Source organism: Plodia interpunctella, chromosome 30 (genome assembly GCF_027563975.2).
Source record: "Plodia interpunctella isolate USDA-ARS_2022_Savannah chromosome 30, ilPloInte3.2, whole genome shotgun sequence".
Classification (NCBI taxonomy): domain Eukaryota; kingdom Metazoa; phylum Arthropoda; class Insecta; order Lepidoptera; family Pyralidae; genus Plodia; species Plodia interpunctella.
In genome coordinates this window covers 1799892-1823514 of record NC_071323.1, presented here as the reverse complement: position 1 = coordinate 1823514, position 23623 = coordinate 1799892, and the positions used below count along the sequence as shown (strand labels likewise).

The 23623-nt window shown below is 34.1% G+C and overlaps 1 protein-coding gene across 1 annotated transcript in view; it reads right to left on the bottom strand.

The window, feature by feature from the left end:
• The window catches only part of LOC128682431 (AT-rich interactive domain-containing protein 5B-like), a 56312-nt gene extending 34689 nt beyond the window's left edge, over positions 1–21623 (bottom strand). Inside the window, exons 1-3 of the mRNA XM_053767096.2 lie at positions 21002–21623; positions 12473–12614; positions 10212–10321 (exon numbers count right to left, since the gene is read on the bottom strand). Coding sequence (XP_053623071.1) covers positions 10212–10321; positions 12473–12614; positions 21002–21022 — 273 coding nt within the window. The 5' untranslated portion in view covers positions 21023–21623. The remainder of the gene's footprint in view (positions 1–10211; positions 10322–12472; positions 12615–21001) is intronic.
• Positions 21624–23623: the final 2000 nt, after the last annotated feature.

The following is a 23623-nucleotide window of genomic DNA, read 5'->3' as shown; positions in this document are numbered from 1 at the left end:
TTTAAACTGAACCATTAGCACTTTTTTTTTCACGTGTCAATGGAAACATAATAAAACGCGGAAATTAAAAAAAAAACACAAGCAAACCCGCAGTTTGAAGTAGTACAGAGTAGGAGAAATTACCTTGATTGTATATTGATATTTATGCGGCGCACTGTCGTAGCGTTGTAACTCGGAAAATTACATCGGCGGTATCACAAACTTGATAGGTGGAAACTAATAAAATATAATAACAAATATTTTATACATATATAACATAGATAACATTTATAAACACCACAAAGGTAACCTATATTTTGATATGTATAACACTAGAATAAGTTGTTTAATACAATTGTAATTGAAGTAACTAAAAACTAGTACCTAGTATTTAGTAATTATAGCTAAATACTACCAGTTCTTAGTTATTTTGTACATACATTAATTTATTTGAGTGACCCAAAAGTTGATTGTTACATAATGATTTTAGTGTTAAGTAAGACCACCTAATATGGCTTTACAATTTGGATTTTAAACAATAAATATAACAGAATATATAATGCAGCCGCGCAAATATTAATAATAAATTAATATAAAACAGTACTATATTAATAAAAAAAATTTATAAGTTCAATGTTTATCGTTCATATGTGTACAAAAGTGCATACGAGAACGATTATTATCCATTGCAATTCGAGCTATATCACTATACCACTCAGCATACAGAGCAACCTTTAATATACGCACACACAAACAACTAATTTTATGGCCGCGCACACATTCACAAAGCAAGAACACCAAGTAACGTTTCATTTTAAACTATATTACTCTCAACATAAGGTAAAAATTCCTAAAGCGGAATTATAGACATACGACAATTCCAAATTTGAAGCACATTGGTAATGCTATAAGTCCGATCGTGAGTCGAATTTCCAAATTATATCACGGTGTTTTGAACTTTATAACAAAGGTATTATAGACCAAATCGGTATGTACGTTTATGTGCAATTTATTGATGGATAATTTGGACTTTATGCGGAGCTATTAACGTCGAATATACTTTGACTAGTGTTATATGACGTAACGGATTCGGTGAAGCACTCGTGTCCCGTGTTTTTAAGATTTTAACAAGTTAATATTTGAATGATTCAAAGTTTAGGGTTGATTTAGAATGATAATTTGTATGGAATTGAAAAATAATTACTTCTAAACGGACAAAAATATACATTTTTTATATTTTCGTATTATTTTTCTTCTCTTTAACTTATTTAAGAATTAAGGATTTCATTTTATAATTTATTGGACTCCAGTGAGAAATATTATTAATAATCTTTTTCTTTTTTGACAGAGTTATAAAGAAAATCATACCATTAGAGGCACTACCACCTACCAACCACCCAGGTACGTTTCATCGAAATCGATCCAATAATTTTTCAATTGATTTTGTTCAATGAATTTTCCAATGATTTGAGAACATACAGACAATGAATAGCATTTACAAAACAAGATACAAAATGGCCGCGTAAAAATCCATGGCGTGATTTTTCTTGCTCTTCATTATACAAAGAATTACGTATTGATGTCAAGGCTTTGCATACAAAGCAGAAAAGGTATACCTAATTTGTATGTTTGTCCACATATTCTAGGGCTACTGTAATTGATTTGGAAAAAAAATTGAAATCCCACTAATATTATAAAGGCGAAAGTTTGTATATTTGCTTCGCCTTCTTCACGCTCAAACGGCTGAGCCCATTTTAATGAAATTTGGTATTGAGGTAGCTGATACCTTGGATTAACACATAGTATATAATTTATCCCAAAACGATACGTGTGTCGTAGGATTTGGACAAAAAGTCTGATTGTCAATAGCGCATTATAAAGTAGATGGCGCTATTGTGCATAAAAACAAAAGTATTTTGTAAAAAAAATCGAATGACAAAAATAGGCAATTCGCACTATCGTTGAACAATTTGCAAATTATTATTAATTATATTCATAAAAAAATTATTAATATCTAATGTTGCCCAGGGCTCTGGTCCAATGGGAATTTTGAAATAAAATATAGCCTATAGCAATCTTGGATAATGTACCTTTATAATGGTGAAAGAATTTTTGAAATTGGTTCGGTAGTTTCGGAGATTACCCGCCTCAAACATACAAACTCACTAAGTCACAAACGCTTAGGTACCTCTTTATGATAATAGTATCGATATAATTTTAAAAATTCATTTATCATATACCTATCTATAAAATTACGGTAAAGTCATTATTATATATCAATTTTGTATAAAAAAAATGTATATTTTGGTTTCAGTCCTTGACAGACAGACATCCGGCAAGCGGAGGCATATTATAAAATACAAGATTGAATAATTAATCACTACATAGAATAAAACAAAGTCGCTTCCCGCTGTCTGTCCCTTTGTATGCTTAGATCTTTAAAATTACGCAACAGATTTTGATGCTGTTTTTTTAGTGATAGATAAGATTCCCGAGGACGGTTTAGGTATATAATGTATCATGGTTTTACCCGAGCGAAGCCAGGACGAGCCACGAGTATATTATAGAAATTAATTGTAATGAACTAGTTGTTCGCCGCGAGACCTCGCGAACACAATAAATTTTCGAATCGAACACAATTGTGAATATTTCAAAAACGACTCAGCCGATTTTGATGCCCCACGAACTTAAAAATCCAATTGACAGATCCTACATACCTTTTAAATTTCATCAAAATCAGACCAACGGTTCGAAAGTTATCGCGTTACAAACATACATATACATACATACAAAAAATGTATTTTTGCCCCAAGTTGATTTGTAGACTACTTTATTGAATTTGGTAAAACTGTAACGATACAAATTATAATGTTCAGTTTTGATCCCAAGGATATATATGGCCCTAAGACTACATAAACTGGGAATCGAACCTGCATTCTCAATTTCCATACGAGTGAGCGATGAGGGTCGTTGTCCACTTTCTACGCCATTTGAACTTGGTTATAAAAACTATTACTAAGAGTTCGCTGTCGTGAGAATTTCATAATCCATACTATTACTAGTTGTTCGCCACGAACTTAGGCCTCGCGAACATAACATAAATTTTAGATGAGATTTTACAAAATATTTCAAAAACGACTGAGCCGATTTTGATGGCCCACGAACTTAAAAATTCCATTGACAGATCCTACATACCTTTTCAATTTCATCAAAATCTGACCAACGGTTCGAAAGTTATCGCGTTACAAACATACAAAAAATGTATTTTTGCCCCAAGTAGAATGTTGGACCTCGCTCGCTTCGCTCGCTCGGGCAATTATAAAGTGATAAGCGTTTGTGAGTTTGTATGTTTGAGGCGGGGTAATCTCCGAAACTAAACTAACGGTTCAGCCGTTCAAAACTTGTAGCGAAATGCATATAATATATAACAAATAATATTGTTTCCATGTGTCTACAAGAAACAAGTTTATTTGTTGGACAAATTAAAAAACCCCCTACTTTCAATATTCATTTCGTTACAACTTTTGAACGGCTGAATCGATTTTCATGAAACATGGCTAAGAACACTCGGGATAAAATTATCTATGACACAACAAAAACGAAACGAACATCGGATCATCCGTTTGGCAGCTACGATGCAACAGACAGATACACAGACAGACACGTTAAACTTATAACACCCATCTTTTTGCGTCGGGGGTAAAAAACAAAACATATGAAGCTCGTAGGACAGTGGACGCTAGTGACGTCACAAATGTTGCAGTCAAAAATACTTTGATGAGAACAAAAATACTAAATGTTACTATAAATAAAATTGATCAAATATATAGTATAAATAAATCATTTATTTGTAAATACATTAAATGTAAAATTAGACAAAAATTACAAATAAAAAAACCTCCTCAAACGCGCTGCCGCACCGAGGCAACGTGCCCAGAATGCTGGCAGCATTTCCACGCTGTACTGCCAGACTTATACGCTGAGCAAAGAAAATCTCATTTTTTAGATTCAGATCAAATTAAAGTGACATTTGATTATCGCGTTTCATTATGTGAATGCGTTTTTTATTATACCTACTTCAATTATATGACATTAACATCACTGAGACACTCAGGAAATGGACTAGCGTACGCCCCTGACCGCGGCCGTAGGTTTTATTTCATGAGATTAAGGTCAATAACATTGTATCCGATTTTATTCTGTTTTTATTTCATTCAGATTTTATTCAACTCAAGTAAAATTGGGATCTGAGAGGCTAGTGCCGGTTTGCATTCCACATCTCACCATCGAATCGATTCACAGCGAGACGCAGCTAACCAATCACAGCGCGCCATTGTGACGCAACGACAACCACATCGCGATGTGATTGGTTCCCTGCGTCTCACTTTGTAAGCTATATGTATATATAACAAAACTGTACGTAGGCTATGTCTGTACATAGGAGATATTATAGAAAAAATATTCTATGGTCTTTATGGGAATAACAGAAGCGAAAACAACTTTTTTTATTTTTTTTTGTCTGGTATATATGCTTATTCGCGCATCACGCAAAAGCTACTGGATGGAATTTGATGCGGTTCACAGTTGTAATAGCGGATGGTCTAATTTAATATCTGGGATAGGTTTCATGGCGATACGTTGCTTAGAACCCGAGAAATTGACAATAATAAGAACGCGGAACAAAGCGGCCGAAGTTGCGAGAAACAGCTAGTAACAATATTAAAGTCAAAGATTCTTATATTAATGTTATTCTGTATAAGATTAACATTTCTTCTCAGAATATAGGAATTTGTCAACGGCATTTATTAAAAATAGAATGGACAAACAGACAAACTTAAATTAAAATCTAATTATACCCAGTGCTTTAACGACAACCAGGGTTACCAAAACATTAATATTATGGGACGCCAATCACGTTAACAAACAATATAATATTCAAATGTTGCCAGCATTAAAAAACTGTGAGCTGGCAACCCTTAGCGGGCGCCGCTTCGCCGGTAAATAATTGGTAAACTGAAAAACTGTGGAGTTGCGTTATCTGTGTAAATATTTTCCTTTGTCTCGTCTTTGGATTTTTTTGGATTAACATTATTTAGGTGTACGTGATTTTCATTGCACTTATTTTATTACTAGCTTCGCCCCGTGGCTTCGCTGCCGTGGGAATTTCGGGATAGATATCTGTTTTTCCATGTTATATTCTATCACCAAATTTCACAACAATCCGTCCAGTAAATTTTGTGTGAAACAGAAACAAACATACTCAACATCACACTTTCGTATTTATAATATTAGTATGATAGCAGGATTTAACCAGTTGAGTGAGGCCCTGCTTGCTCAGTTACGTTGTCTCGGATATGCATATCAGGTCAACTATAAAGAATACCTAAGACCGTGCGAACTGCAGAAGATAAAATAGGAAAGCAGACTCTTGGCTCCATCGCTTAGCAACGGCGGGAGACAACCGGGATAAAATGAGAGAGAGAGAGAGTTTGCTTTGCATCGCCTATAAAAAAGGATAAAATAGCGTGATAATGGAAAAAGAGGAATGGTTAGCATAGATATTAGATTATAGTTAGCGGTTGAAGATGATGGCGAGCCTGGTACAGCTTGAGATCAACGAAAAAGCCATGATGATATGTATCTCCCTTCATAAACTTCATTATATTTTTATGATCAGAGATTTGCATTAACATTGATTTATTCTAAAACCAATGTTAGTGATTTTTTTTTTGGGAATCACTTATCATAATACCGACTCATGTAAGTCATTTGAAGAATATTCAGTTATCGGTACAATCGGGTGAAAAATATTTTATTTATCGTTACGATTTTCTATTATTCTTATACAATTATGACTTCTCGTTGTCAGATTCCATAGCGAATTTATTTAATATTTACAAACGTTACGTATATTAAAATTTTAATAGACGAAAAAAGACACCCCACATTATTGATTCACTAACGTATTGTTCTTGTAACATCTAATGATGCAACTTAGATTATATATCAGATTCAGACACAGTATCTCGTGGTTTTCACTATGGGTATGGCATGGATAGATAGAGCTAATAATTAAAAAAATTAGAACACATTTAGATATATAAATATATGAATAAATATATAAATAAATATAAATATACTAGGACAAATCACACAGATTGAGCTAGCTCCAAAGTAAGTTCGAGACTTGTGTTATGGGATACTAATTCAACAATACTATGTATATTTTATAACAAATACATATATAGATAAACATTCAAAACCCGGGACAATCAGAAAGAGATAATATTCCATCATGATCCAACCGGGGATCGAACCCGGGACCTCTCGGTTGCAAGAACTTTACCACTGCGCCACCGAGGTTGTCATAAACGATGTATGATGGAATAGAGATAAAATAATGATAGCTAGCCTATCGCCTACGAAGAATCTGCAAAAATACATTTTTTTTACAAAACTCGATAACTTTCGAACCGTTGGTCTGATTTTGATGAAATTTAAAAGGTATGTAAGATCTGTCAATTAAATTTTTAAGTTCGTGGAGCATCAAAATCGGTTGAGTCGTTTTTGAAATATTCACAATTTTGTAAAAAAACTCATCAAACATTTATTGTTTTCGCGAGGTCTAAGTATGCGGCGAACATCTAGTTTATTAAGATGAAGACGACACTTGTCCACCCGAAGATACTTTAGTTATCAGTATGTACTCAGTGAACCGAGATAAGATAAACAAATAGCTTGCTTGTTGTCAAAGAGTGTTCCAGGTCAGTTAGGTAAAAACACGGAATGTTCCAAATAGAATCACTACATAGTATAAATACAAAGTCGCCCGCTGTCTGTCCCTATGTATGCTTAGATCTTTAAAACTACACAACGAATTTTGATTTTTAATAGATAGTGTGATTCCTGAGGAACGTATTGATGTATAATTTATTATTGTTATAGTGTAGCCGGGACGGGCCAATAAAACACAGTATAAAGAGCGAGCGCAAAATTTTAAGTTTTTCAATTTCTTTTGTCATTTATGTATTTTTTATACGCTAGTCATCAGCCTCTCCTGTCACGGATCTAGTGGAAGAGATTTCTTTTTAAATAAGTAGGATCCGTGTATTTTTCTTATAGTATACTGTTTCCTGTAATATTTATGGGTACATACACTTACAAATAAATAAAAAATATAATAATTCAGTCGTCATGAAATCTTTTGTATGTCGCGTACCCGACAGTTCGGCGTTATGATGCGACCACGCAATAAGTAAATCTCTTATCAATTATTTATCAAGAACATTCAGTCTTTACAAAATGAAATGAGAGAGTACAAATCACTTACAAATAACCATCTTTACTCTTTAAATTTATATTAGTATACTTAATGTGTGTTTAATAAAGCCTTTATTGTCTTTATTAAATTGACCCATTGCCAGTACCCATAACATTTAACAGAAACAAGACATAAGCTTCAAATCATTTAACACCCTAGCCCACCCGCCATATTGCATCAAATATCTCATAAAACATAGGAGCTCAAAACAAATGAAAATATAATGTGTCTCATTGTTTATACAAATATATGATAATATTTTGTTTTTAATTAATATTGATTGCACTAATACTGTAAAACAATAAGAAATATATCGAAGTCGACTCTACAGTAATCTTTGTTCTAGAGTCGTCACATGGCGCGTCGCAGTGAATGTATTGTGCGATCAACCATCCGATCTTGATACTTGTTATTATTATTATTACATTGATTATTTTTAACAAAAACAAGTATTGAAAACTTTTCACGTTCATTTAGATTAATAGATGATATGCGAAAAAGTGCACCATTAAAAAAAATAGATGTATTTTGAATTTTCTGGTGAATATAGTATAAGTACCTAAATGTATAAATATACAAAAAAAAATATTTTTTATAATTCAGAAGAGAGCCAGTTTTCTCTCTTCTCTTCTATTCTATACTCTTTTGTATTCTCTTTCGAGTCTAACAACAAAAATACAATAACAGTAATTGTCATCAACCCGAAAAAATCAAATCTCTGATTATGCTCAACACCATATTTACTTGATGGCCAGTACTTTTAATCACTAAAGACATTGTTCAAATTTCAAACACAGGGAATTTTAATTTAAAATAAACACGATCAAGGATAAGTATCAAACTCGAACGGTCGTACTATCAAAATCCCATAGCGTTCAACAAAATTACTCTTGCCACGTGGCACGGGGTTCGCGCGGTTATGCACCAGTAATAAAGTCCAATTTTGCTTGCAGGGGCAGAAGATAGGCGTTGGTGTGTGGTACAAGGATATTCATGAATATAATATTTTTTATATTTTTTTTATCTATCAATGTACTTGTATTGTAATTCGGGGAATAAGTGAAATTTACATAGGCTTGAAAAAGTTATCACATTCTTTCATTACTACTTTCCTCTTTAACAATTAATGAAAATACAAGAATAAGACAAGATAGTCACAGAAACAAACTAAAATGTTGCTATTTCCAACACTCTTTAACTTCAAAATATTGGTTATATTTTACGCTGACCTTGGGCTTCGCGGTGTCGCAGCCTTGAACCCGACCAGGAAGACGCGGAGATGAGTTGCCACTCTATTTCGATCTTACTATCTCTTTCTCAAACGAGCTTTAGAAAGATATCTTTGGTTCAGTTAGATGACGGAGCGTCTGAATTGACTTTTTTTTCATTTTGACTTTATAGTACACTATTGTTACAATGTAAGTTTACAAAAGGTCACCTCTTTCTTATCTAGAGTTACTGCTAACGCCAGCGTCAGATACACCCAAATCGCCTAAAGGCATCTGACATGGCTTTAGGGCTACCGCCATCTAGTAACTGATCAACCGTCGTTTAGTTTTCCTAACGGTGTTTAAGATCACTTCTGAAATTGAATAAGAAACAATTTTTTGCAAAATGTGAAATCCCGCTTTCTTTTATTAACTTAAATCGCTGTATTCCTGTGAACTAATTTCATCCATGAAATAGTTGGCGTTACCAAATACGGATTAGAAGGAGACGGCGCATCCACCTGCAATGCGTTCGAGCGAGACGGCAGGCGCATTCAATTTTTGAGGTTTCCGCACGTTTTAAACGATTCTTTTATTCTAAAAGATAGAAAAAAAGAAACTTTTTTTTTTTTCTATTAAGTAAAACATTTTATTTTTATTTATTTCGTTTATTTGGTGCGGACGCACGAATAATTTATTATTATCGATATGCCTGATACTAAGGAACGTAATGCGATAAAACCTATACCAGAGTTTAGACCTTCCGCTAAACAACTATAAAAACCTCATTGAACTCCATCCAGTAGTTTCTGTATGATGCGCGAACAAACATACAGTGAGACAGATAAAAATTTTAAACAATTATTGTTTTGGGTATCGCAATGAATTGATGAACTTAAATTTGTTTTCATGAACATTTTCGGGCTTATAGCGGTAAGATCACAAAATTTGTGCTAACAGTTAATATTTTCTCAGTCCCAACTATTTTTGGGTGCCCTTTTGATGGTAGGTAAAAAAATATTATTGCAAAATAAAGTTTAGGCGTTATATATATTTTTGCACTTAATTGTTTATTGAGAAAGATAATTAAACCATTAGAAGTTTTTTTATTATTTATTTTTATTTTATTTTTATATTAGGACAAATCACACAGATTGAGCTAGCCCCAAAGTAAGTTCGAGACTTGTGTTATGCGATGCTAACTCAACGATACTATATTTTATAACAAATACATATATAGATAAACATCCAAGACCCGGGCCAATCAGAAAAAGATCATTCATCCCCGACCGGGGATCGAACCCGGCACCTCTCGGTTCAGTGGCAAGAACCTTACCACTGCGCCACCGAGGTCGTCAAAAATTATTTGGACTGGGGGACCACTACTGGCAGTAAATGGACGGCGGTAAAATGTTAGGGCAATCAAATAATAGGCTGTACTAAATTAAGAATAATAAAAATTTACGAAAAAAGGTTTGTGTACCGACCTTAATTAGTAATACAAGAAATTAGGAGGGCCAATAGAGACTTACTTTTTTTCGTTCGAACGTTTCGGGGTGGGCTTCGGACTATTCTGGGGTGGGCACGGCCGCCTTTGAGCTTTTAGCGATAAGCCTTCAGCTATATTTTCTGTATCTCAATTGTTATGTATGATACCGTACAAATATAGAGTTGATTGATTATATTTGATGGTAAGCACTCACCTCGCCGTGGGCCCCGCGGCCGTCGGGAGTGTTCTCCGGGAGGAAGTACAGCCTCAAGCTGACGAGGGTCTGCTCAGAGACCCGGTCGGTCCACAACAGCTGGAGTTCACCTGGATATAGTAGAACAATATTGTTTAATAAATAGTGATTGATTGATTGATTGATTGATTGATTGATTGATTGATTGATTGATTGATTGATTGATTGATTGATTGATTGATTGATTGATTGATTATAAATTCAATAGCCGCCAGTCATTACTTTGCTCGGGTAAAACATAATAAATTATATACACCTAATCCTTTCTCAGGAATCACACTATCTATTGGTGAAAACCGTATGAAAATCCGTGCAGTAGTTTTTGAGTTTATCACATACAGACAGACAGACGCGACATCCTCTACTGTTAATATGTAAGGATTTGAGTATGTTTGACCTCAACCTAGCCTGATGAGTAGCAATGTAGATAGGGTATTACACGCAAGCTCAAAAATGTCTATTCACTCTTCACTTGAAGATCCCTAAATTGTAGGATATATATATATATATATATATATATATAGATAGATAATACATGTATGTATATATGTATGTAGGTACTGTGTGTGTGTGTGTACTTCCTAATTAAGAGATGGGCAAAAAGTAATCGGATTAACGATTACTAACGGATAACGATTACATATCTATCCGTTAGTCATCCGTTAGAACATTGTAATCTGAGGTGGTTTATTTTTAATTAGTTGTAGATTAATATATGTATAGATATTTTAAATGTGGATTAAATTTTCAATTAAATCTTGGTAAAAAATCTGAATATGCGACTACATCAGTCGAGATTACTTTTCACTAGCGATGTAAACCGTTTAGGTGTGGTGGTAAAAATATCACGTCTTTTCAGTCCGCGTTCGAACCCGGGTCCGGTAAATAGTAAAGATGTGATACTTGCATCACATCGTTTCCAAATTGGACAAGAGAAAAATCTAATGAAAAATCAATCGCAAAAATAATCAGTATTCTCTAGAAAACATCGAATGTAATTAGATTACTTTTGTAAAGTTTTTGTCGATTAAATGTAAACTTTTTATTTTTATTGAATTATAATAATTACATTATAGTTAATAAAAAAATTGGTTACTTTTAATCCGATTATCTACTTGTTAATTTTTCTTTATTTTCTTATATTGTTAAGGGACACAAACAGAATAATGATAACATAAAATTGTAATCTCGATCGAAAGTAATCTGACAAGAAATCAGATTACAAATACAATCGTAGCCCAACTCTGTTCCGATGTAACTGTGTATCCTGTCAAAGACCTGTTGTTCTTCTTCGACATTTTACAAAGATTCATTTGAATTTTTAATTAAGTAGGTAAAGTTACTTGAACAATGCGAGAAAACAAAAATATTTGAGCCTTCGGCATTTTGACTGGGTTTATTTATAGTTCCGTTTTTTTAAATAACATCTCAAAAGTATTGAAAAAGTAACAGAAAAAAAAAACAATCACTAACTTTTTTTTTTTATCACTACCTATATGAATAATGCTTAGATCTTTAAAACTGTGCAACGGATTGTGATGCGGGTAATTTTAATAAATAGAGTGATTCAAGAGGCAGGCTTAGGTATATCTTATAGCATAGAACATAGCGTAACATATATGCTATGTCTGAGTTCGGCGACAGTGTGGAGCTGGCATAAGAAGAGACCCGAAGACACCAGTTTAATTCATGTTTGTTTTGGAAGATTATAGATTGTGTATCCGTGGGTCGGGTCGGGAGGTTCCCTCTATTGTGGTTGAGCTTCGCGATGGCTGACTCACGCGTCAACTCGTGAACGGGTGCTGCCGGGGGGAACTGGTCAGCTCGATCTTTTATTAAAAGTTTGTTTTGTTTGGTTAATTATACATATTTACCTCTCATCAGCACTCGATCACGATCATAATATGTTTCAGTATACCTTTTGACCATGTACTTTATTGTGTACTTACATTGTTATATTACTGATAAAAATTGTACATAAATTTATATTTAAAAAATGGTAATTTATATTTAAATTATGGCATAATAGGGACCAACACTGTTTGAATGAGTGTCTTTCGGCATTTCTTCTCAGCAGTGGTTGTTCCGAAATGCTAGTAGTTTGTAGCTTTGGTAAATATAATTTAATTTTGAATATGACGTGAAAAAGTGCCTGTGAAGGTCTAATTTCTAAATAAATGATTTGATTTTGATTTTTTTAATGTTAAAAAAAAGACATTCACCAATGGAGACGAGCTCGGAGTCCTGCCAGATCCTGACGAAGATGAAGTCGCCTATGGCTATGATCCTCTCCTTGGCGCCGCAGAGTCGCAACGCCTTGTAGAAGGTGTACTGCCCGTGTTGGCCGCATGGGGAACCCACCAACTGCAAACGACAAATATCATTTTTCGCTCGTAAAGTTTGACATTACGTTTTGCCGCCTAAAAGTAGGTTGTAAGGCGCTTTCACCCGCACACTAGCGCCACCATGTCACTATACATAAGAATAAAAATTTTACATCATATATTGAATACTGTATTGTGGCATAATGTTTTTTAAGCATAACGGTTTACGCACAACTATTTGAAGCTTAACTAATCTAACCTAACCTCAAAGTTTTTTTAGATGAAGATGAGAAAATAGTACAAAATACAATTATGCGAAAAAGGGATCCCGCCCGAGTTTGCAATCAATCACATTTTTACCGATTTGTTAGATTTCTTAGCGAAAAATAAAAACATATTTTAAAATATTATGCCACAGAAGATAAAGAATTTCATTAGAAAGTTCATATTATAGTTTTCCATTGCACAATGTCACAGTTGACTAAATCTATAACGGTGGCCACCGAAATCCGTAGCGTTCGCTATGAAATAAAAGGTATTGATAAAAATGTGTTATTCGCGCTCGTGTGCGTGTACAGTCAACAGCACATCAAGTTACCCCGTATGAACCTCTATGCCGTGGTAATAGCGGCGAGTTTGCAATGAATTTGGGTAGGTTGTGTGCTGCGCCTTAAGTTCTAGAGCATAAAGTAAAAGAAAGAACTAACATTAACTAATAATAGAATGCTTTTTTATAATATAAAAAAAACACTTTATTTATCATAAAGAAATATCTAAAAGAAATATTTATATAGCAACTAAATTAACCTAAAATGAAAACTAAATTATATATACCTATTAAATTAATTTAAATAAAAAACAGATTCTAAAGCCACAGATCGCAACACATCGTTCTATCCTTTTCTTTACAATTTGCATGAGTGAGATCGGCTGTGTGCTATATCACTCGAGTCAGTGGTAATGCGTGCGTGCGAGTTTGTTGTATCGTCGTGCGGTAAAGTTCTCAGAAGGCTGGCGACTTCCTCTTTGTATGGCCAAACTCAATCGTTGGTCAAAATAGTGGCCACCGCTTGGGTCCCCAGAGACCAGAGACATCGACATTTTATAATATTATTGTCAATTTCAGTATAGCGGAGTATACACCTCGACAGTAAAGCGACATTTAACCCTTTTTGCCCGACGCGCGACGTCCCAATTTGGCGGGAAGTCACGATTTTGACTCCAGACTTTACTGTACCGCGCGGGACGTCTCTGTCCCGTGCTGTACAGGTAAATTGTCAGCTGTATGAGAGTTTTTAATTTGGTACAATGAAAAACCAGCAATGTACGTCGAGCCGAATCAGCAAATTTTCGAATTGTTTCGTGATAATGTATAGCAGACATAAAATAACAGCCGGATCTTAATAAAATCGGTTTATTTTTACGCGGACCCTGGGCTTCACAGCGGCGGACGCGTTACAGCTCCAGTGATTTAATTTTACTATTACTCTACTCACTTATAAATTATGTTAATCTAGCTGCGCGGGGGGGCTACGCTCCCGTGGGAATTTCATTTCATAACAATCCGTCCAGTAGATTTTTATCCGAAATTCCCACAGGAGCGAAGCCCCGGGCGCAGCTAGTAATCTATATTTTATCTTGAAATTCCTACAGGAGCGAAGCCACAAGCTACTTTGGTTTTATATAAAGTGCGCCAATCGGTATACATATATTTAAGTTTTGAAATCGTGTAGCGTCTGCATATTAAACAAATTCAGGATATGTCTACTTCCACAGCTAGTACGGAAAATAAACAAAAAATATTTATTAAAACTTGCAACACATATCATTTTGTCGGTTTTAATTTCTTGTATGGTTCTAGTAGGGTCAACAAAGAAGAGAACATTATGTTTTCACATACTCTTTATATAAACTAGTTGTTCGCCGCGAACATAGACCTCGCGAACACAATTTTTTGTAAAAAAAATAAATAAACAAACAAACAAACAAACAAACAAACAAACAAACAAACAAACAAACAAACAAACAAACAAACAAACAAACAAACAAACAAACAAACAAACAAACAAACAAACAAACAAACAAACAAACGCAAAGTAGAATTTTGGACCAATAACGCAACGTTTAATAAATGTAAACATTAATTAAAGGAGCCCCTCCGTGCTAATGCCACCGTCTCAATATAAATATATTAGGACAAATCATACAGATTGAGCTAGCCCCAAAGTAAGTTCGAGACTTGTGTTATGGGATACTAACTCAACGATACTATATTTTATAACAAATACATATATAGATAAACATCGAAGACCCGGGCCAATCAAAAAAATATCATTTTCTATCATGACCCGACCGGGGTTCGAACCCGGGACCTCTCGGTTCAGTGGCAGAAACCTTACCACTGCGCCGCCACCGAGGTCGTCGAAGTTTTTGGGGCCTATAATTCTGAAGACGCGCGTATTCTAAAACTTTATGTGGAAAAGTACAAAATTTAATTACGCATTTTATAAACCCGCTGACTTACTTGATATAAAGAGTACCAGCCACTGATAAAAAATTACATTACTCGAAAATTAAATGTTTATTAGTGGATTGATTTGACTACCGCTACAGTTTTATTATCTGTAAATCAAATTATTTAAGTAACTAGATGTTACCCGGGGCTTCGCTCCCGTGGAAATTTTGAGATAAAATATAACCTATGGCAATCTTGGATAATGTACAATCAACAACACATCAAGTTACCAAGCATGGACCTCTATGGCACGGTAATAGAGGCGATTTTTCAATGAATTTGGGTAGTTTGATGTGCTGTTGACTGTACCTTTCTAATGTTGAATGTATTTTTGAAATCGGTTCGGTAGTTTCGGAGATTACCCGCCTCAAACGTACAAACTCACAAACGCCATTACATCTTTATATAATAGTGTACAGATTGAAAAAATAACTATTAATTAATTTATTTTTTGCGTATTTGAGTGTTGATATTAGCTTTATCTGATGAGAAATTCCAAAGAGATATAATTACAATGAAGCATTTTGACTTCCGCTTATATTATTATTATTTTTCTGCAGACGCTACAATCAAACGTGCGACCTCTGAATCAATAAGTATAAAATTGAAACAGCCCCCGGTGAAGACAGAGATAGCGTGCTAGAGCGAAAAGGATAAAGTGTTAAGGTGTGTTCACATTGAAAACAACCGAGTCAGATGCCAAACGCAAAAAATAATTTGTACAGAAAAGATTCCCAATTTTATTTTTACACTAACGGCCGGTCCAGGCTTCGCTCGTGTAGAATTCTTTATTAACGCGATAAACTCGAAAAGTACTGAACGGATTTTTGTAAGGCTTTCACAGAGGCCAGTAATTTTTGACTGTGAAAAAACCTTACAATAACACTAGATGGCGCTGTGTGTATTTTAAATGCGTTATAGATATTTTATTCAAACTAGCCCAATCCCATTGTAATAAAAAGAAAAACCTGTTCCCGAGGGAATTTAAGAAGAACTTTTCAATCAACAGAACGATTCCAATGCAACTCATCAATATCATTCAATTTAGGCACCTAAAATGAATCGCATTCATACTAAAAATTAAGTCGATGGTACGAATTTGCGATGCAGTTCAGTTTAGGTCGTAAAGTGGATCGCGTTAAGAGATGATGGTAAGCCCCCAGCTAGTACCTAGCACAAACTAAACGTTCGTGGGTAAATTTCACGACTGTTTGAACGCGGCGTGTAGCTTTTCATTAGTATATTTTTTAAAATTAAACATTTATAAAACTAACATTGTACCAGTAGGTACTTTACTTATATATAAAATAGGAAAATTAAATTGATTACTGTGTATGGTACAATTTAATAAAAACTAATGACAGCCCGCGGCGGCGTTCAAAACGCTCGTGAAATTCACCCTCGTGCATTGGCGTCGTCATCAGCCAGAGTTCGGCGACAGAGTAGCCATGGAGTATCGGCCGTGTGACCTCGCCCTTACCCGAACGATCGGACAATCGTAGCGAGGATACTGATGGCCCTAATGGGTTTAATAACAAAGTCTTTTTATTCGTCATTTTAGGAGTTTTTTTTTTTAAAAACGATCTCTTACAAACGATTTTCGTATTTCACTTTATCCGCGACTACGGCCGCGTGGAAATTAACCACAGATTTTATTGATTGTTTATTTTTAAGAAATAAAAACAGATCTTTGTTTCGTTTGTTATTAATTCAAGGGTGGAATGTAACCTGGAATGGTACAGAGCCCCAGGGCGCAGCTAGTTAAATATAAAAGACAAAACTTTTTAATACATTTATGCAATTTGAGGATAACGTTGCTGGTTGTCCAAGTATTCACATATTTAATTAAGATTGTCTGAGTTAATCTACTGTACAATAGTTTGTTGTCCTAAATAAATAAAATAAATAAATAGCTGCGCCCCGGGGCTTCGCTCCCGTGGGAATTTCAGGATAAAAAGTACCCTATGTGTTATTCCAGGTATGTATATTCTACCCGTGCACCAAATTTCATAACAATCTGTCCGGTAGATTTAGCGTGAAAGAGTAACAAACATACACACATCCTCACAAACTTTCGCGTTTATAATAGTAGGAATTAGCATTCATTAATTTTCACTTCACTTCAACACAGACTTCACCACACACAACAATTATATATGGGTTCGCGGTTACTAATAGGGGAAATGTCAAACAGGTAACACTGACGCATTCTGCTAGTCTCTAAAACAGATACTGAGCAATGAGGAAAATAAATTAATTGCCGTTCTACTTCCAAGGAAAAAATTTATAAGGACAAATATCTATAAACTACGTTTTATAATAATAAAGAGATTTGAGTTAAATTCATTGAAATATGTGTACAATCCGTTTTTAACCACCGACGCAAAAAGAGGGGTGTTATAAGTTTAACGTATCTGTCTGTGGCATCGTAGCTGCCAAACGGATGGACCGATTTTCGTTTAGTTTTTTTTTTTTTTGTGTGTCATAGTTAATTTTATCCTGAGTGTTACAGCCAAAACCAAATTTCATAACAATCGGTCCAGTAGATAATGCGTGAAGAGGTAACAAACAAACTTACTTTCTATTTATAATATTAGTTGGGATATACGGACATATCACACAGATTGAGTTAGCGCCAAAGTAAGTTCGAGACTTGTGTTATGGGATACTAACTCGACGATACTATATTTTATAACAAATACATATATCAGCCAAAGTAGGGTTAGAATAAGCATTCCTAGTTGAATATAAACGCACATTTAGTTTTAGGATATTTATTCAAAAATCATTCAGTTTGACTCAGTATAACTATCGGTAGTGTCCCATACTACAGCAAATCATTAGTAGTGTCCCATAGATTACAGCCCATATTTTATGCTACGCATATCGATAATTTTAACACTATCGATAATCCTATCGATATTTCCATGAAAGGATTTGACTGCATGTATGCCGAACAAAAGAAAATAAAAGAAACAAACATTAAAACTCGGCAAAATAGCGAAATTTTGTACACGGGTTGAATATAACCTGAAAAACAATAGCAGTCCGGAAGCGAAAGCCCGGGGCGCAGGTACAATATTAAAAAGTACAATATTAAATCATCATCTTCTTCACCCATTTAAACGTCGCCATTGCTATGGCATAGGATTTATTAGGGACGGGCCATGACCCAACACGCGGGCCCATTGCCGATTGGCGGGTTTTATAGTATATAATATTATAATATGGCGGAATTCTAAAAACCGAAACGCACCACCAACGCATCGCAATCGTTATGAACTGAAATTAGATCATCTATTTTTAAGTCGGCCCTTGAGTTAACGCAGCGTCATATTGTTCCAAAATGGCGAACTCGCAAAACTGGTAAATATTTTTATTTCCACAGCTGATTTTTTTTTTTAGAAACTTGTTTTTATAAATAAGCTGTTTTTTTTTACTGACGGTAGCTGTACTTTATTTTATTATTTCAACAATTTTCCGACATTTACATACAAATATATATATATTTGATATCGTTTAGTGACGTGATATGATCGGAGCGAGCTTGTCAAGTTTTGCATGAATCTCATACAGCTGTTCTAATGGCCAATTTAGAGCTTCGTCTGTCTGTACTGTGTATTGAGTCTGTTAATTCTGTCAAAATTGTTTTCGAATTGTAGCTCTTATTAAAACGCAATAAGAACTATCTAAAACTTGACTTCGATTGATATTGTCATACTTAGATTCTTTTACATTCCAATCTATGCGCCTATCAATATCATCTAAATCGGTTCAGCAGTGTAGCCGTGACCGTGAAGCGTAACAGTCCAAGATAAACCCATTTATAGTATTATTTGATACATTTTAATAAAAATAAAAATATATGTTTTTTAAACAATACGTCCAATAACGGCCGGCCGCTTTCCCGCCCACACTCGTAAAACAAGCGAAAATGTATGACTTGTGAATTGTTTAATTTCGTAATGACTATTCTTATCGATAGGGTTGTGATACGTTCTGTTTAAGGTACGGAACCGCCGCTGTTTTTGTACATCTTGTCACGGTAATGATTCAGTACCGTAGGTTTATTCGACAATATGTAGGGACGCAGCGCGACCTAAAAGTAAGTTATTTGCCCATCAATGTTCGTATTTTTGTCAGTTAACAAATGTGTACAAAGTTTCAACATATCGACATTAGTTTCTGAGCAAACTACATATGAAAATCAGACAGACTCACACGAGTTATTTATAAGTTCCGTACCTTTAAAACGAAAATTTATAAATCTAATTCGTAAAACGTAGTGGCCCTAAAATATACATACACACCTACCTACAAGCACGATAATAATACAGGTTTCCAGTTTGCAGTGTTGGCACTAAAATTCTCAGGGTTAAGCCGCGGACAGACAGACAAGACGAAATTGTACAGTCAAATAACATTTAACCAGTCATCATCCTCGGCCAGAAGAAGTCCATTGTTGGACATAGACCCAAATGCATGATTAAAACCCTTATTTTAGTGCACATTAAGATAACAGAGGTTTACAAATGATTCATAGAAAAAATATTACACTATGCAATACACGTATATCAAAGTTGCGTCCAGCGACTTCAACAGTCTTCCTCTCTTTCAACTTCGCGTATTCATGTAGTATCATGAAACATAACGAGTTTATTTGTTGGACACATTAAAAAAAAAACCATTAATATTAATTTCAATATTCATTACGCTACAACTTTTCTGAACGTCTGAACAGATTTTGTTCAAACATATCTAAGAACTACTAAAAATTTGCTCTCAAATAAAATAACCTCATCCAAATCGGTTCACCCGTTGATGAGCTACGGTGCCACGTACACAGACAGACAGACACACTAAGCGGTCAAACTTATAACATCCCTCTTTTTGCGTCGGGGGTTAAAAACACGTACCTAGCACGGCATTGCGCCTACACGTTATCTCTTTATTTTACACGTTGCGAACTCGATATGGATAAAAGAGACAGCATGTGGACGTTAGTAACGTACTACGTTATCGGGGCTGTGGCTTGACCATTCAAATTTAAAATTCGGCTGACATTTTACGACCGGCCGCCCGCATGACATCAACGCTCCGTGAGAAGGGCATTGTTGCCTATCAGCTGCTATGATCGTAATTTTATACTATCATCGTGCCTAAGAATAAACTTCTATTTAAACATAAAAAAAATGTCAAATATTACATGTTGGTTAATCAATAACGCAAAATCGACTGGACAATTACGACGGGGTAGGAGTAGGACTTGGGGGCAACCCCCTTCCCCTCTCCCCCTAAATCCTAATTTAGTACTATAGTTAGCTGAAAATCTACAGACGTGTGACATAGGTAGGTACAAAACAATGTAAAAAATACATTTTCGATCGATTTTGTACTTCTTTATATTTATAAATAACACATACAAATAAAATTTTAAATTCACAAATTAACTTTTACAAAATCTAATTTGATTAGTCAAACTATAAACAAATATTGCATAAGTAGAAAACTTTAAATGAAATAATATTCTTTATCGATAAACACTTTTATTACGTGTGTCGCAACCCTAACTTTGCTGATATGGCGCAGCGCAGTAGGGTTAACAAAAAATTAAAAATATTATAATTTTCATAAAATTCTTTTTTTCACAACGATTCGATATTTAAAAGATCGTATAGCTTTTGTCGAATGTTATATCTGTTATTATACGCGATTATTCCAAATTCAAAATCTAAATCTCAACAATGCATCACTGAAGTAGAACAATAGGTGACGTCACGACTCGTTTACAAATCACATCACAAGTGACAGATAAGTTCATAGACGAAGAGTATGTAAAATATCTTTTTTTTTATTCATTAAAGTACTAATATGCTAAAACCTAAATCTATTACATATAAAATTATATTTACCTTAAACGTAGGTTTCTCCATAATTAGTGGTAATCCAAAAGACAAAGGTTTTTAATATACACGTAATCACTTTAACTTCACAAAAACACTGATACTGTACATTTCTCCCAGAAATACAAACATTATTACTGAGAACAATGGCATATGAAATGCAACATTATTTATATATAGGTAGGTATGCAGCGTAGACTTTTGCACTATAATTAACACTCGTATGTACCTATGTAAGAGTTGTATATTCCCAATAATTTATTTTTAGAAACACTAAACACGCGCACATACACTAATACATTTGTTGATTTAAAAAAAAATATGTTCGATATTCGATTTCGAAATTCTAACGACACCGGAACCGGTTTTCAAATCATTTTTAATTGGTATAATTTAATCTAGCGTACATATCTACGGTAATAATAATATCACCATAAAAAAAATAGGCACATTTTTATAGTCACAAAGACATTGATTGACGTGATAATTAATTGTTGTTATTTAATATTTTAATATATTGAAATTATAACGGGGACAATAAAACAATATGGCGTTCGTTTGACAAAAATAAGTAATAACACAGTCTCGGTCCGTTTTGACAGCGACACGAGCGCTCGGCTTCGGAGCCGGGAGGTGTCTGTGTTTGTGTGAATACGATGACTGCTGCTAGCCCGCTCACACATAAAGATGCCAGGGTTGGCAACTAACTTCGAAAATAGCGAATGATAATTTTATTTTTTTTAAACATTCAATTATTACTATACAATTCATGGTGGAAGCATTCGAAAGTAACTTTATGGATTTTACTGTATTTGCATATTTAATTTACGTGTATTGCACAGTGTTTTTTGTTTATGATTTATTTGTAAACCTCGGTTATTTTAGGATGCACTAAAATAAGGGTTTTAATCATGAATTATACACTTTCCGAATGGAAAAACCGCACGCAGAGAAGTCCACACATAAAAATATTGTTTTTTCAGTCATTAAAAATCTACTGCTGCAATCCTTACTTTCAAATCCATGCCGATATTATAAATGCGAAAGTCTGTCTGTCTGTCTATATGTCACGCTTTCACGACTAAACAGTTTGGCCGATTTGGGGTCAAACTTAGGCTACCGCGGGTGGAGTTGCAGTCAATATTTATATATATTATCAGCAATCTATATAATCCAGGTATTCCATACAATACCTAGGGAATGTTTATAATACCGAAAGCGTTCAGGCAATATATGATATATTATGAATATTGTTAGCCATTAGGTAATTTATAAGTACAACGCCTATAAATCAATAAGAATGGAAATAAATATTTAAATAATAACAGAACTGTGAATTGTTGAATGAAATTATGGCATTGATTTCATTTTTAAATTTTGCGAAGCAAGTTTTTTTGTGTATATTTACTTACGTGTATATATTTGCGTTTATTTTAAGTAACTTTAATTACGCAAATTTGGATTTTAGTTTTTAATTTATGATGTGATATTAAAATCTATTAGTTACTTTAAAGTAAATTGTAAATAAAATATTATTTTTATAATTATTTGTTTGTTTGAAATAACTTTATTCTATAAGAAAACACAAAGACACAATAATCAGAAATAGCAGTAGCAACGGGGATATATATAGTCAACTAAATTATACTAATTATAAAAAATACTTATCAAAAACTCCGTTCTCGCCAGCCCTGTGTCTTCGCAAGCCTTTACCCACACAAGCGCGCGCCGTGTTCGTACAACCGATATTTTTTACGTAAATAATGATTGGTGTAGTATGAACTTGTAGATTAATCATTTGATTTCTTAATTTACTGCGATTATTGTTGATTTTATACAAATTTGTACAATATGATAGATAGAATTAAATGTAATGTATAATTTGATGTATAATTTCAAATATTCAATCAATGAGCATGTATAATAATATGTGAATATGACTAATTTTTTAAATACAAAATGTCAGTACACTATCGGCAAGCAGTTCGCCGAAATTGGCGGTTCGGCGTACATTACCAGTTTTTTCCTGGCGGTAACAAAAATCTCACATATAAACCACGCAATGTAAGTTAATTTACGTCGTCATCTCATCAAAGTTTGGTGATAGCGTGCGGGGTAGGTATGAGGAATATTACCTTTCATTTACCGCGTCTGCCTTTTCGCGATAAACTCAAAAACGACTGCACGGATTTTCATGCGGTTTTCACCAATAAATAGTGAGGAAGGTTTCGGTGTATATATATAATTTATTATGTTTTATGTTGAGCGAATTCGGCAACGTACAAAATATTACATTGAAAATTAAGCAAATCTATTGTATAAGTAGTTTTATATATACAAATTGTCCTAGAATGCAATCATCTCTGCTTCCCATCAGGCTAGATTAATATCAAATCGAACGCATTAAAATTTTTAATTAAAAAAGCATTAGTTTTGTGGTTAGAATGTATTTAGTATTTAATTATGGACAGATGAACGAACGAATTCAGGTAATAAAGCAAATATTCGCGAAATTAATTGTCAAATTTAGGTCTTAAAAATAAATAAGTCATACAGGAAACCTATTTAATCGAAATTCAAAGTTAATAATCAATTCAATCGAAATCGAACAAAAAAACTGTTTGTTTTCAA